Here is a 13,987-nt window from a genome sequence, read left to right as displayed (position 1 = left end):
GTGGGTTTAGTGCCAGCCGTAGGAAACCGCCTAACAATCGACAGGACCTGGAGGCCGACTCTTCCCCTTCCTCGTGCTGGTCACTCAACACCAGAACAAAGGCCAGATGGGGGGAGAAAAATAAAGTGCCGATGTTCTCACCATGCTTCTTCTCTGGGAAGGGGGCAGGATCCAGGGCATGCAAAGTTGAGCGACTTTTTTTGGCCCAAAACTGCACAATATTTAGAATACGCAGAGTGCAGTTAAGTTCTTTTTCCTCCTTGAGATTCATTTCCTCCCCCCCGCGCCACGTTTCAGGCTAAAGCAAAAGTTTATCTGCAGTTTTTTAATGCATTTATATTAAATTCTAACTACCGAGTAACGATGACGACTGGCCAGCTGCTAGCAGCTCTCAGTCCCAGGGTGCTCTCATGCTCCGTTCACCAGATGAACCCGGAGATTCCTGCTTTGTCAGAATTCTTCTCGCCAAAGAGAACTTGGAGAAATTGTGAAGCAACCTTCTGTGGGAAATGCTCTGCGCACAGGTACCATGCTCCACCCGGGAATGGCCGCACACCGCTCTGCAAGCTTTCCAACACTGCTCGCTCCCTGCAAGAGCTTCAGCTGTGGGCTGAGAGCAGCAGTTCCTAAGCCCCTTCCCTCAGCGACAGAGGCTGCTATCCTAACATTGCTCTCAAGCCAAAGGGAAAGGCAGAGGCCAGAGCAAATGAATGAATCAGAAGACACATGAAGAAAAACTACAGGGAAATGTCATCACATCCTTTCAGCCTAAAAGTTAAGAAACATTACCAAGGGATGAGTACAAAGAGGTTTTAAGATTTCTCTGCTCATCCAAAGGACTCATCTTCCTCTTTTAGCAACTTTTCTTTCAAAACAGGACAGACGAGGACGTGCTTTTTTAACAAACCGTATCGGCTTTTAAAGTGAAACAAGGGAATTTGGACTGGGAGCTCTTTTAACTGGGAAGCACGACAAAACCATCACATTTAGAAGAATGTTTAGAGTCTCCTTCCTATTTTAATGAGACTCACAGAAATGCAGTATAATTCTCTCATCAACCAATGCCAGTCCTGTGAAGTAAAATTTCCTTGGCATTTATGACCATTTGTAAAAGCAAACAAAAATAAAGCAGAGCTCCACAGCAAATTTAAGTACTGTACTTTGTGGGAACAAGAAGGTGGAACTACTGTGCAGCGCTGACACTATGAAGCGTGGTCAAAACCAGCAGTTTTCCACTGGCCCAGATGTGGAGCCAAGAATGCCGGCTGCATCCTTAGCTGCCGGCTCTTATTTTTTCCACAGTTATTTGTCCTTCATGGGACAGTTTCTACCTTCACCCTGAAGTATGAAATGAAAGCACTTATTTTTCATATGCAGAAAAAGAAACCTACCTTGTTATTAGGAGAGTCAGAACTTTAGAGTTACAGAAGTCTCTTTTGTTTCAGCAAATACTCCCTCTTAAAACACAGATCAAAACAAAGGAACTAATAATTGTATTTTATTAATGGCAGTTGCCCTGTGAAGCAAACTGAGCTGAAAGCATGTCTGACTGCTTCCAAATTCCCTAGAATTCAGCTGCTCTATTTTCCTCCAGGATGTGATTCCCACTCTTCTCTCAATTAGCAAAATAAACAGTGCTATGATAAATATCATTATTTACTCAACAAAGTGACCAAAATCGTTATGCTGCTTTTTTTTTTTTCCAGGTCCCAGAGGCAATAAAGCGAAAACACGCTGTGATTTATTCGGGGTGCTCTGAATGGTATGTTCTGTGTCAGCAGGCAAGGAAGTAATAGGATCAGGAGAGCAGAGCAGAAATGCAATCACGTCACACTAAATAATCACAAGGCTTTTAGTTTGGGTGGTGTCTTTTAAGGAAAAAAAGTAGATAAACACGATCAGCACGGCACTGGCAGGGAGCGCGGGGCACAGCGTCCCATACAAGCACTCACTGAATCATCCCTGGGAGGGGGCGGGGGGCGGAAGACCGACACATCTCGTTGCTTTTTATGAAATGAGAATGAATCACGCAGTGCCATGCCATGTTAAAACAGTCCCTGAATAATAGGTGGGGCCTAATTTCAAGAATACTTTTGAAAACATATCCCGCAAAGCAAATGTTGGAGGAAAACCGTAGAAAGAAACAAGATAGCAAAGGCTCGGAGCAGATAAAGCAGGCCATGTATTTACCCAGTCACTCCTGTCTGGCTAAAGGAAAAAAAAAACATCTATAATTTTAAATATCACATCTCTTTTTCAAGGTAAGGCACAACATTCTGTATTTCCCCTAATAGCCTTAAAATATCATAGGGAATAATGAGTAAGCAGAAAGTTTCAACAAACAGCATTCTTATTTTGCCTACTGAATCTAGATGTTGTACATCAGGCCAGGCCTGGATCAGAGTTTAGGTGAAAAAAGAGCTGGCCTCTACCCCCAAAGAGGAGCCCGTGTTTCCTGAGGACTTGGAAGAAATGCAGTTCACTGTTTTGTTTCATTTTCCTTCGCACAAATCTGGTCCCACTGAACTCGAACAGAGAAAGCTATTTCTGCAGTGTTCATGGATCGGATAGAGCAGAGATCCATTGTGAAATCAAAGCCCTTAACAGCAGAATTTCTAGCTGTCCAAAATTTATTTTTTAATTAAAGACTTCAGACGAAATAAATCTTAACTGCAAGTACAAACTGAAGCATTTTTAAATTTGCATTGTATTTTAATATGCTGAAACAGCATGCTTAAGCTTTAATTAAAAAAAATCCACAGAATTTTAAAGAATCCACAGCAATAAAAAGCTGTCTTCCCGTACACGTGTACAGAGCCCGCTCAGCACCCAGCAGTGCTCTGCACCCCCTGTGCTACCCGCAGCGCCTGGGGCCCGCTCCAGGTGGGAAGACGCTCGCATGCTGAACGAGCTCGAGAGCCAGGCGAGCCTTTTTAAGCACAAAGACATGAGCAAGAGCTCCTGCTGAATCAGAGGCGTTGGTAACGAACGCCCACTTGAAAACACGGTGTAAAACATCCTTTGCCTGTACCAGCTCCAGGGGCACTCCGCTGAGTCAGCCTGACACCACATCCAGAGCCACAGAAACCTTCCAGTCGGGAAAGACCTCTAGGATCACCCGGTCCAACCTTCAGTTTGCCCTTCGATGGAGGGCAAGAACTTTTTGCGCAAAAGGCAGAAACAGCATTAAAATTAAGAAACTGATGATCATTACAAACAGACCAAAAAACGGCCCGAATGTTTAAGATTATGGGTTGGGGCTTTTTTTTTTTTTCTTTTTTTTTTTTTTTGCAACACAAGAGTATAAACTACAGGAACTGAAATGAGGGCCATCAATAAGAAGTAGTTTGGGTGTAAGAAACAATTATCTTTCCGGAAATAAACAGTATGACTATAACTAATAAAATGAACAATTCAAGAGTAACAGCACTATGTCAATAAGCCAGCAATCAGAAGTTATGAGTAAGTTCAAGTCATTGTCAAGTCAAACCCACAAATTACAGAGATGTACTGTCAAAAAATAATGTCACACTGCATCAGGGACATTCCTCTTGGCATACAACAAAAGCAGATTTGTTAGATTCATCACTATTGTAAGAAACAAAAGGCAAAATTTGTAAGAAACTGGGCAAAAGCCTAGCGAACATGTTACAGAGCGAGGACAAATTCCTCCATTTTTCTTTTCTCCTCTTGCTGCCAACTGTCTGCCTACTCAGTCCTGACCGAGGACGGAAACACATTCAAGGCACAGCACGGAAAGCTGCTTAGAGCATCTCTTAAAGGCTGTTCCAAAGAGCCTTGTGCTCAAAGGAAGCAGCTCAGAAACCAACACAGAGGCAGAGGCAGTATTTATGACGGGTCCCTGCCCAGCACCAAGGCACTCGTGCAGTTGTTCCCAAGTGAAATGCTGAAGGCTCTGAGCGGGCGTCTCCGAACCGCCCTCAGGCACACCAGGAAGGGAAAAGCTCCAAGAGGTACCTGCAAGCACGAGCAAGGTCAAAAGAAATAGTGCCGGGGTGGGTGTAAGACAGTGTTTGAGGACATCTGATGGAGGACAAATACTCCTTCCTTTCAGGTATGAAACGTTCCGGCCACATCGGAGAACACAAGCGTGCCGCAGAAACGAGACGCGCCACGGAGGAGGGAAGTTTGCTCAGGTACACCGCAAAACCAAACCGTATCGCAAAGTCAACGCGGACTGCAGGGAATGGGTATGGCCTGTATCAGGCATCCAGTGTGTAACGGAGATAGGAAACGTTTCTTAAAAACCTGAAAGTAAATACCAACTTGTACCAGCAGTACGAAAGACAAGGACAAAGTTACGCCAAGGTCACAGGGAACAAAGCTTTGCCTTACTCAGGTCTTGTCTGATTTCTAGCAGCCAAGGAGGACTGCTGTTTGCTCAAAGGAAAGCTTTGTTAAAATAAAAATAAAAATTAAGATCACCTCTAAATACTATGCTCAGAAAAGGAAAGCTCCCCCGTCTGTGCAGGAGCGATTCCCATGCTGCAGCCTACAGACAGTACTGCACTTTCCTGGAGGAACCGGCCGAGCTTTCCCTCAGCAGCAGCTCGCTGCGACACTCAAGGTAACCTCGAGGTGCCCCGTGCCTACAGGCTCCCTGAAATAACCAGTAAGTAACCAGAACGAGCTCTGCACCAGAATGACTTTTGTTTTTATGGCAAGTGTGTTCTGCTTTCACATGCACTCCGGACACGTTTCACAAGTAAACAAAAACATCGGGACCTACTTCCCCGGGCTTCGCAAAACCTCACTGTTCACTGATTTCTGAGGCTTCACAATCAGGAGTGTAATAAATGTAATCAGACAATTCACAATGTTAATACTCCAGTTTGGCCTCTTGGGCCATATTTCTAAGAAAACAAGGCTGCTGTGAGCGCTCTCCCGGCTTGCGCACTGAGGTCCTACAGCCTTGTCCCACCTCCTTGTTCCTTCCCACCGCCGTACTCCAGCACCGACCGCTGCACGCCGGTAGTGGCTGATGGACCAGACACCATGCCGTGCTTCACGCGGCAGGAAAGGGAGGTAAAACACTGCCACATATTTCCAGGGACAGAGCTGGCTTATCAGAGAGCATGTGAGTGGGTCTGGCGAACCTCTCTAACCCAGCCGACGGGTGAGTAGGTGTCCCATAGCGCTGGGTGGACGTGAGGGCTACAGCAGAGAAGTGGTTATATATTATATATCATACCTTGGACAGGTGCACTGGGATAGGACTGCAGACACAGAGCGTAAATCTTTGGCTACGCTCCACTGTCCCCAGAACCCACTTTAATTTATGTTAATTCTTGCAGGTATGGATATTTGCAAATCAAGAATATATGGGAGTAAAGGAGACTGACACAATTTCTGGGACAATCCCAGAAAAGCAGGGAGAAAGATGGAGGAATTCTGGGATAGTGCTGTTTTTCCTACTGAAGACTTCTTTTTTTTTTTTTTAGTTCTTAGAGGAAAATGACTTTTGCATTCCTTTATCTTTGCTGCAGAACAGGAGCTCAAGAACATCTAGGGTGTTAATGGGTACATGTTATTTTTCTATGGCCAGTTAATAATGCCTGCACAGCTAACATGGACTGGAAGTCAAAGGTAACACACCCAACCACAAAACATGACGCGACTAATCATATTTCTTCCATTGCGACAAGTTCCGAACACAATTTGAAAATGACAAGCACTTAAAGAAGTGACCCAACATCATTTAAAACCAACCTTCTTAAATGGTGCTAGAGCAATATTTGTAGCCCCAGAAGCTATATTAAAGGATTTCTGCTGCTTTTTGAATACGAATGGAACGTGGGATACAAAATAACCTGGGGAAATACAGCATTAGCAAAGTCACTGCTTCTGTCCCCAGGCCAGCCAGGACTCAGTCTAGCTTTACGAACAGTTTGCAGAGAAGACAAATGAATGTGATTATCACATTCGGCACGCTTACCTCCCATCCAAAGTTTGTTTCCTTTAATGTGCTCCTTTGTACTGTCATATAAGGTCCAAATCTTTCCCCAACTTCAATCTTCTTTTTGGCCCAAATCCCTAGCCCTGCCCCTGGGATCGAAGATTCTCTGAGTTCAAAATCTGGTGGGATTGGAATGTCATCAGGAATGTAGACGGGAGCTTCATAAGGTGAGCCCTCCTTGGGAGTGAAGTCCTCGCTGGTGGGAAAGGGTGATGGAGGTCCGACAGGGATGGGGGACATAATACTGTCCTCTGTTTCCTCCTCTGCACTTTCGCCAGCAAGGAGATCAGGGTCGGTCTCGTACATATTATTTACAATCTCGCTGTCACCTAAAAGGGGAAACAGCAGAACAAAACACACTGAAATACTCACGTGAACATCAGTTAATCTCTTCTCGGGACAAAGTTTCATTAAGTCTAGTTCACACACTTTAGGGATAGGGGCAGCGGCGGAGAAAAGGCAACCATCACCTACGGAGCTCAGGTGGACCTGAGGTGAGAATATCCACACCGGCTGCACAACGTTTAGAGCTATGTAAGGACGGAAGGGAAGCGAGTTGGAGGCTGTCGTGTTATACTGGGCCAGGGGTACTGTAATGGTTGTCTTTCAGTAACAGAAAGAGGGAAGAAACACAGAAGAAGTACACTCCAGGTTTGCTGTAACCATTTATTGTTTTAACTGGTTCAGCACATTTTGTAGAGGAAAGAAAAGGAGCAATTCAGATAAAATTTGGGTTAAGATTCTACAGTCACAAAGCATCAGCCGTCTGAAGACCTTTCATCTTTTATGGTGCAGAAGCAAAAAGTGTTTGCACGCTTGGGAAGGGCAGATGCTCACTTTTCAGCTTGCTGTAGCCCAGCAAGAGGCAGCTTTCTGGGCACAGCTGCTCACTTCTGAGCAGCTCCCAGACAAAACCACCCCCAGGAGCACCGCAGGTGCCTACGGCGCTCCACGTACAAAAAGCGCTGCTCCACGCACATGGCTTTCCCTCGTACAAAAAGCACCTGGGAGGCACAGTGAGTGCGTGGCAATGCACGAGGGACCTCGTGCACAGGTATCTCGGACCTCGTAGGAGCTAGACCCCTGCACGCAGAGCTGACAGCCCCAAATTCACTGCTCCGGCTTCCCAGGAGCTGCCTGCCCAGTGCTCGGGCTGCCGGGGCTCAGTGCGCCATGCACCAGAGGCTGCTGTGCCCGTCCAACTGCACCTCCGGGATGAACGCCCCGTTTCAGGCAGAACAAAACCATCACTAGTTTACAGTACTATTTTAAGACTAATGTGCCATAGGTGCTTAAAGACTGAGCATTTTAAGCTACCCTCTCAAGCCCAGTCCAGAGGTCATCTCACAACCTCCCAGGACAGGGATCTTGCAGCAGTGCCACGGTGCTCAGAGACCAAGCGAGGGAGAAGCTGCATGCTGCACCCTGGAACCGATGATTTTCCACGCCACATTTCATAAACTTGACAGAATCAGACCAACCCAATACCTACTGTAACGTTAAGTGTTTAAAAGAAGCCCATACACCTAAAAACACAGGCCTGAAGTATTTATTTCATACCATTCAGAACATTAGGCTTAAAAAACTGATTTGTGTGGTCTTCCCACTGAAGCATCAGCAGAGCTGCAGCTGTTTTTCCCATGCCTCGAGTTCTTCAGATGTACAGGTGGTAGGAAAAAAATACGTAAACACATTTGGACAGGACGTTTACAGAATAAAGGCAAAATTGTAAGGAGGAGGAGTTAACACCACTAGCCAGCCTCGATACCCACATCCTGTTAGAAATACCACGTCAGCCCTTTGATGCCTGGCACCTTCAGGGTGACTGCAGCACCCTTCAGTTCTGTGCCTATGAAAAGGCCGGGGATCAAATTAGGAAAATAGGAAAATAGGAAGGAACTGCATAGGTGTGCACGTGTGTGTGTTTGGGGAAAAGTGGCCAAACCCAGAAACCCCGAGAGTAAATAGCCTTAACCCTGCAAGGCTTTTTCAAGCTTCATTTTGCCAGGACAATTAGGAAATGAGCGCAATGTTAGCAAGCACAAATTATTACACTTCAGAGAATTACAAGTCAATTACACTACTAAACCTGTAACAACACGCATCCATCTTCTGGTTTGATATTGGCTTGTACAAGCTAAAAATATTCTTCAAACATCCCTTCCTCTTCCATCACTTCCCAAAAACAAGTAAATAATCGGAGACAGGTTTACCAGAACGCACGGAAGGGCGACCAAAGAAGAAAGCTTTGTGGGCAGGGAACCGGACTGGGCCAAGACGTTTTCAGGAAGACACTTTAAGGCAGAAAACGTCAGGCTGTTGGATCCACAGTGCTTCAACTCAGGGATTTCGCAGCAGAATTGTCCTTGCTGGGTGCAGCCCTGCCGGGGGGCTGCCCCACCTGCCGCCCCCCTTCCGGAGCAGCCCAGGGCCAAACCTCCAAGGCTGCCTCGCCGCAAGGACCCGCGGGGCATCCTCCAGCCGTTCCCTGCTGCGCAGCCAGGATTCCCCGAGGAGCCCGGAGCTGTCCTCCTAGCGGAGACTTGGCCACGCTCGCACATCGGCAGCCGGGCCAGGACGGCCGTCACTCTGCTTTGACGCTTCCCTCCCTGCCACCAGGCCAGCAAATGCGGAGAATCAAAGCTGAGCAGATGTCAGAGCTTGGATCCCAAGAACGCGTTTCATTTCCCTATTTTCATAACCAAACGCTCCAAAAATTTCAAAATTAATTGTCTCCTTAATTCCTTTGCTTTCCTGACCATACGAAATTTTGAAATTTAAGTCTTTTGATTACAAAATGAGTAAGTTTTGTTTTGTTTTAAACAAAATTCCACAGAGAAAGAAAACTTTGGGTTTTGACCAACTTTCCCTTGGACTCGCATATGGTGAAATTCCCACAGTCAAACCACATTCTGTCGCATTTCTGCTCGGCATACACTTATGAGATGCAATTATTATTATTGTGATGCTATGCTGAAAGCTCCCATTGAGCCTGATTAGCCAGCCCTGCTTAGGGGAGAGCTCCTTCTGCAAAGAATTTACAAACAGATGGAAGGGGAAGCGGTTTGCTGCAGCCTTACAGACAGGACACAGCCACGGAGAGAACACACAGGTTGCTACCAGGAGCTAGAAAACGAGCCCCAGGCCTTAGCTTATCGTGTCTGAATCCTTCTCCTCCTCCCAGTAAAGGCTAAACAAAGAGAAGCCGTCAGTCCCCCGGACTTCCACCGCAGCTCCTGTCTGAATAAAGCGCCCTTCGCCAGAACTTCTACCTCTGCAAACACCTATGGTAACTGTGACGGGAGGAGATTGTTGGGTTTTTCCCCAGTAAAGTGACAAACCCAGAGCAGGGTCATTTGTAAGAGCACTGCCACAGTTTGCAATGTAACTGGTCCTCTCCTCGCTCGCTGGAGGGCCAAGAACTTTTTAAGTTCTCTTTATGACTCCAAATACTCTACCCAGCAGCATGTTGTTTACTTTTCTGAAATTCTGTTCTGTTTATTTATTTATTCAAGGTCTGACGTTAGAGGTTTATCATTGTAGTGATCATTCTGAAACATTTTTTGGGCAGCCAATACCAAAACCAAATCAGAGGCGAAAAGAAAAAAATACCCAAGCTGCCTCCTCAGAACAGAAAACCCGCAACGCCCCACCTGGCAGCTCCTGGTACCCACCCAGCACCTCCAGCCCGACACGGACCCCTGAGCCAGGCGGGGCTGCTGCGCCAGGGAGACCCCAGGCACGAGGCGAACGGACCAAACAGATTTACCAACAGATATGGCACTGACAGATTTTGAGGACAGAAAAGCGGATTTGTGCTAATTCCACCTGACCTCCTGCATAACTCAGACCGCAGGACTCCCCTGAATTACTTCCATCTTCAAGATCAAAAGGTGACACGTAGCTTATCTCAGGCTGAACAAACCACCCCGTTCCAAGATTTCCCAGCGCTGGCCAACGAGCCCGGTACAGCGCCTCGCGGTCGCACCGCCCTGCCTCACGTTGGCCCAACAGCAATTCCTGCTGGGGATAAAAAAGGGCCGTACGCCTTCCCCCAGCCGCACAAAGCAGCAGTTCGGCAGCAAGTGCTAATGGGGGAATTGTAAGGCCCTTTGTCTCCTCTCTCCCTGGCAAGCCGTCTGCCTCCTTTTTACCTTCTGCATTCAACATCTCCCCCTTTTCAATTTTTGAGGATGTCACCTCTTAACCTCTTGAATAAGCTACATAGGATAGAATATCTTTCGCTGAACTGTGTGTTTGCAACCCTTTTAAGACTCCTGACTGAACCGTCTGTGGTTTTTCAACAACTTTTTTGAACTACCTATGGCAGAACTCGCTATAGGATCATCCAAGTGAGTGCTAGACCCAGAGATCAGTGACCCAAAGGGACTCTGCTGAAGGCAGCAGGCTTCATCTTTGGGATGCATCTGCCTCTTCAGACTGTTAGCGCCAGGCAGGGCTTTTTCCAGATTTTGAGATCTTTCTCATACAAGGAATAACACTTTAATGTCATAAACCGTACTTAAGTGAGCAGAGTTATTCAGGCACCACGAACCTGTTTAAATACAGAGTTATCAGAACTGGGCTCACGTCCTCTATTCCCCGTATCTGACTAACGACGCACGTGCACGCAAATACATTTAGTTCCAACTTCCCAGTGCACAAAGGCTGTTAATTATATTTCCCTCTAATTAAAAAAGAGCGCTTTCACTCTCATGGTTTGAGATTAAGAAGAAAATAAGTTTCAGACATCTTCCCTGAAAGCTCCTAGGAAATGAAAACGGAATTACTGTATGTATGTCTTCAAAGTTTTCTGCCAGATTAATTGGAGTGCTGGCTTGTATATAAGAATATCCAATTTGAACTGAGTGTGACGAACCAATATTCACTTACCCCATACCAAACTGAAGCAGAACTGATTTTAATTCCAAATATGGGGGTTTAGCTGGCAACATAAAGTTTGGTAAAATGTTAAAGCAATATTCTGAAATACCAGTCAGTAAGAAATTGTGTACAACAAAAATGGTTCCCACCCGGATTACAGTTACTGGAAGTTAGTTGCAGCTGCAACATAAAAAAATCCATAGTTATTAATCATTAAAATCATTCCTTAATTAATAAAAAATACCAGTATCCCCATTAGCTAGCGCCATCAGCTTTGTAGCACACATTCCAACCACTGGCTGAAACCAGTGTGGACGATTATTTCCTTCCAGTTCCAGAGTTCACAGAGCAAAAAGTGATGTCTGTTAGTACCCAACCTTTCTACACCAAACAGAAGATACTGTGTGTGTGGAAGGGGAAAAGCACCTCAAGGTATCGCAGGCAGTGGTTAGCTATGCACCAAAATGTTATTCTAAGAAGGCAGTCGCGGAGCAGAACTCCTGGAAGAGGTGCGCTGAAATGCAGAATCGAATTTAATAGAGGGAACGGTGCAAAAGAAGTGGCAAGCAACCAAGGCGGATGAATAAACTGCCTTGGAAAAAGGCAGGCTTTGAGTAGGTGCTGAGCACCAACCGAGCAATCAGCTGAAATTTCCATTTCAGATTCTGGAAATCCTGCCTGATGGGAATAAAACTGGTATTAGACAGAGACTAATTTATTAATTTAAAGTTAAATAGTTTGTCACCGAACAGAAAAGGACGCATGGGCTAAACAACTGCTCCTCCCTCATTAAAAAAAAAAAAAGATACTGCCACCAAAGAGGCATATCCTAAGTAAATCTCAAGCAGGCCCATGCACGGGGATAGATGCCTGAGCTGCTGCCAGCCCCACAGCTCGTGCTGCGAGGAGCCAGCAGAGCACGGGAGGGTACGGAAAGCTCCAGGGGCCTTGAGGTTTGCCCACAGCCCCATGAGCACCCTGCATGCTGCGGCCATGCCTGGTGCTGGCCGCCTTGCCGAGAGGTGCCGAGGCCTCCCTGCTGCTCCGCTCCTGCCTGGGACGGTGCCAGCACCATCACGAACATGAAATAATCACGGGATTGAGAAGCAAGGTACGCAACCAGCTCTGAACGTGCCACAGACCCCAAACGGCCAGCCCAGGGAGCCTGAGGGACGTAGGAGACAGGAAGATTTCGAGTGAAAATGGTAGAGTTGGGGTAATCGAGTTTGGGGATTGTTCCAGGAGGAGTCGATCGTGGAGCTACAACATTCAAATGTAACGGAAACGGGGCTTTTTTCATCCAGAAAGGAAAAAAAAAAAAGCAGGGGAGGGAAACAGATGAAGGGGAAAAGAAAAACACATTTGTCATACAATACAAGTAGCTGAAGTATTTTGGGAACAGATTTGCCATCTCTCAATTAAACATGAGGCAGCATGACTGTGCTTTCATTGCACAGTAGTTTCCACTATGATAACAAGTCCAACAACCGCCTCATTGTGGGCCGTGCAGAAACGAGAGGGACTCCCACAGTGCATATTAATGACTGACCTCTGATGTAATCGGGGGGAAAGCAGCACCCAACAAAAATTACAGTTTTCACGGCAGCATGGCAGGCAGCTCTCCCTGCCAGACACAAACTGTCAGGGGAGAGCAGCTGAAGCGGCCAGGCTCAGGCGGGGTATGCATACTGCATCTCTTCTGTACCCTCAGAATACACCTTCTGTATGGAAGGCACATCTCCTCCTCCTCTTTTTTTTTTTTTTTTATGGCTAATACAGATTTTCCTGAGTTCATGCCTAAGAAACCTGGTGGCAGACTGCACGATAGAAGAGGATTTTGATTCATTTGCCAACATTTTTTGCTCCAGCTTTGGAGAAGTACAGAGAACTGCCTGCTAGGGTTTACAAATGTTTCCTCTGCTAAAAAGCGCAACCCTCCTTACTCAAACATGTCACCAGAAACAAGCTTTCATAAGTATTATATGCTCCATAATCCTGAAAATACTTGTGGTTGCTGTAAATGTTTTCTCTCCTGGTATTAGCAAGTCAAATTATTTTCTACTCTATGATTAGCCTCTTTTGCACTTAAGAAACAGGAATTCCAACCGAGTTGAAAAGCAAAACTAGGTTTAGTGGAGCATGACCTGTGAAAAATTTCAAATGACACGAGTATAAAGACACCTCACTTCTGAACACTGTTAATTTAATCTCTTATACGGGATAATCAGGCCAGTTCTGATTAAATTGTAATTTACTCTGAAGTCGAGCCCACATTTGACTAACCTCACATTTCAAGAAAAATCATTAAACACAGGTAATCTCTTCCTTCTGCCTTTTCAGCTGCTAAAATCAGTTATCAGGGGCTGGCAGCGGGCACAAAGTGAAAACAAAAATTAACTTTTTCGGGCCACGACAGTTCTGATACAAGAGAGCACAGGGGATCCACGTGAGCAGAACCAGCACCCAAGTGCGTGCACCACATCAGCTCTTTAGCTCAGCAGCTTTTACATGGCATTTTTTACCCACCAGGGCTGCCAGAGGAAGCCAGAGTCATTCCTATCGCTCCAAGCAGAGCTGCTTGGAGAGAACAGCTGCATCTGACGTCCCCGAAACATAGAGATGTGCTGGCAGATCTCCTCAGGTCATGGTTATTCCAGGGATTTTAGGAACACTCAGCAGCTGGGGTTTACATTTGATTAGACCTGATGTACCTGGGACAAGGCCACCTACTCACACTACTTCTCCAGTATGGATTATGCCTCCTGAATTTCTGGTTATGGCACTGCTGATAGCACTGCAATCGTTGCATCGCGCTGCAGAGCCTTCCACATTACCCTCGCTGAGCACCATGCCATTTACCAACCTCAGTGTTCCTCCACCTTACTCTAGACGTAGCACAACTGGTACAGCTAGAGCAGAGAACATTTTCCTGTCTAGAAACAAGCTTCAGTTCTGCCGAGTTTCATCATAAGTTAGCTGGCTGCGATTCGAGAGCTCTATGGGATGCTGCATTCACCGACAACCGTGCTGTCCTACATCTGCCCCTCTTCCAACGGCGAGTATTTCAGTGCTCTGGAATGTCTGGTTATGTGAAAAGCAGTACAGAAATACAACTTGACCTTATTG

At 46.1% G+C, this 13,987-nt stretch overlaps 1 protein-coding gene across 5 annotated transcripts in view; it reads right to left on the bottom strand.

The window, feature by feature from the left end:
* PRDM16 (PR/SET domain 16) overlaps positions 1-13,987 on the bottom strand; it is a 313,405-nt gene that overhangs the window by 181,226 nt on the left and 118,192 nt on the right. For 4 of the 5 annotated variants that reach the window (XM_080564619.1, XM_080564616.1, XM_080564621.1 and 1 more), the window contains one exon: positions 5,957-6,306. The exons of the other annotated variant lie outside the window; for it this stretch is intronic. In XM_080564619.1, the coding sequence (XP_080420745.1) occupies positions 5,957-6,283 (327 nt within the window). In that variant the 5' untranslated portion in view covers positions 6,284-6,306. The remainder of the gene's footprint in view (positions 1-5,956; positions 6,307-13,987) is intronic. 5 annotated transcript variants of the gene reach the window in all.

Source organism: Anser brachyrhynchus, assembly GCF_964034855.1.
Source record: "Anser brachyrhynchus genome assembly, chromosome: 21".
Classification (NCBI taxonomy): Eukaryota; Metazoa; Chordata; class Aves; order Anseriformes; family Anatidae; genus Anser; species Anser brachyrhynchus.
The sequence above is the reverse complement of the archived record's forward strand: the minus strand, read 5'-3'. Positions and strand labels throughout refer to the sequence as shown.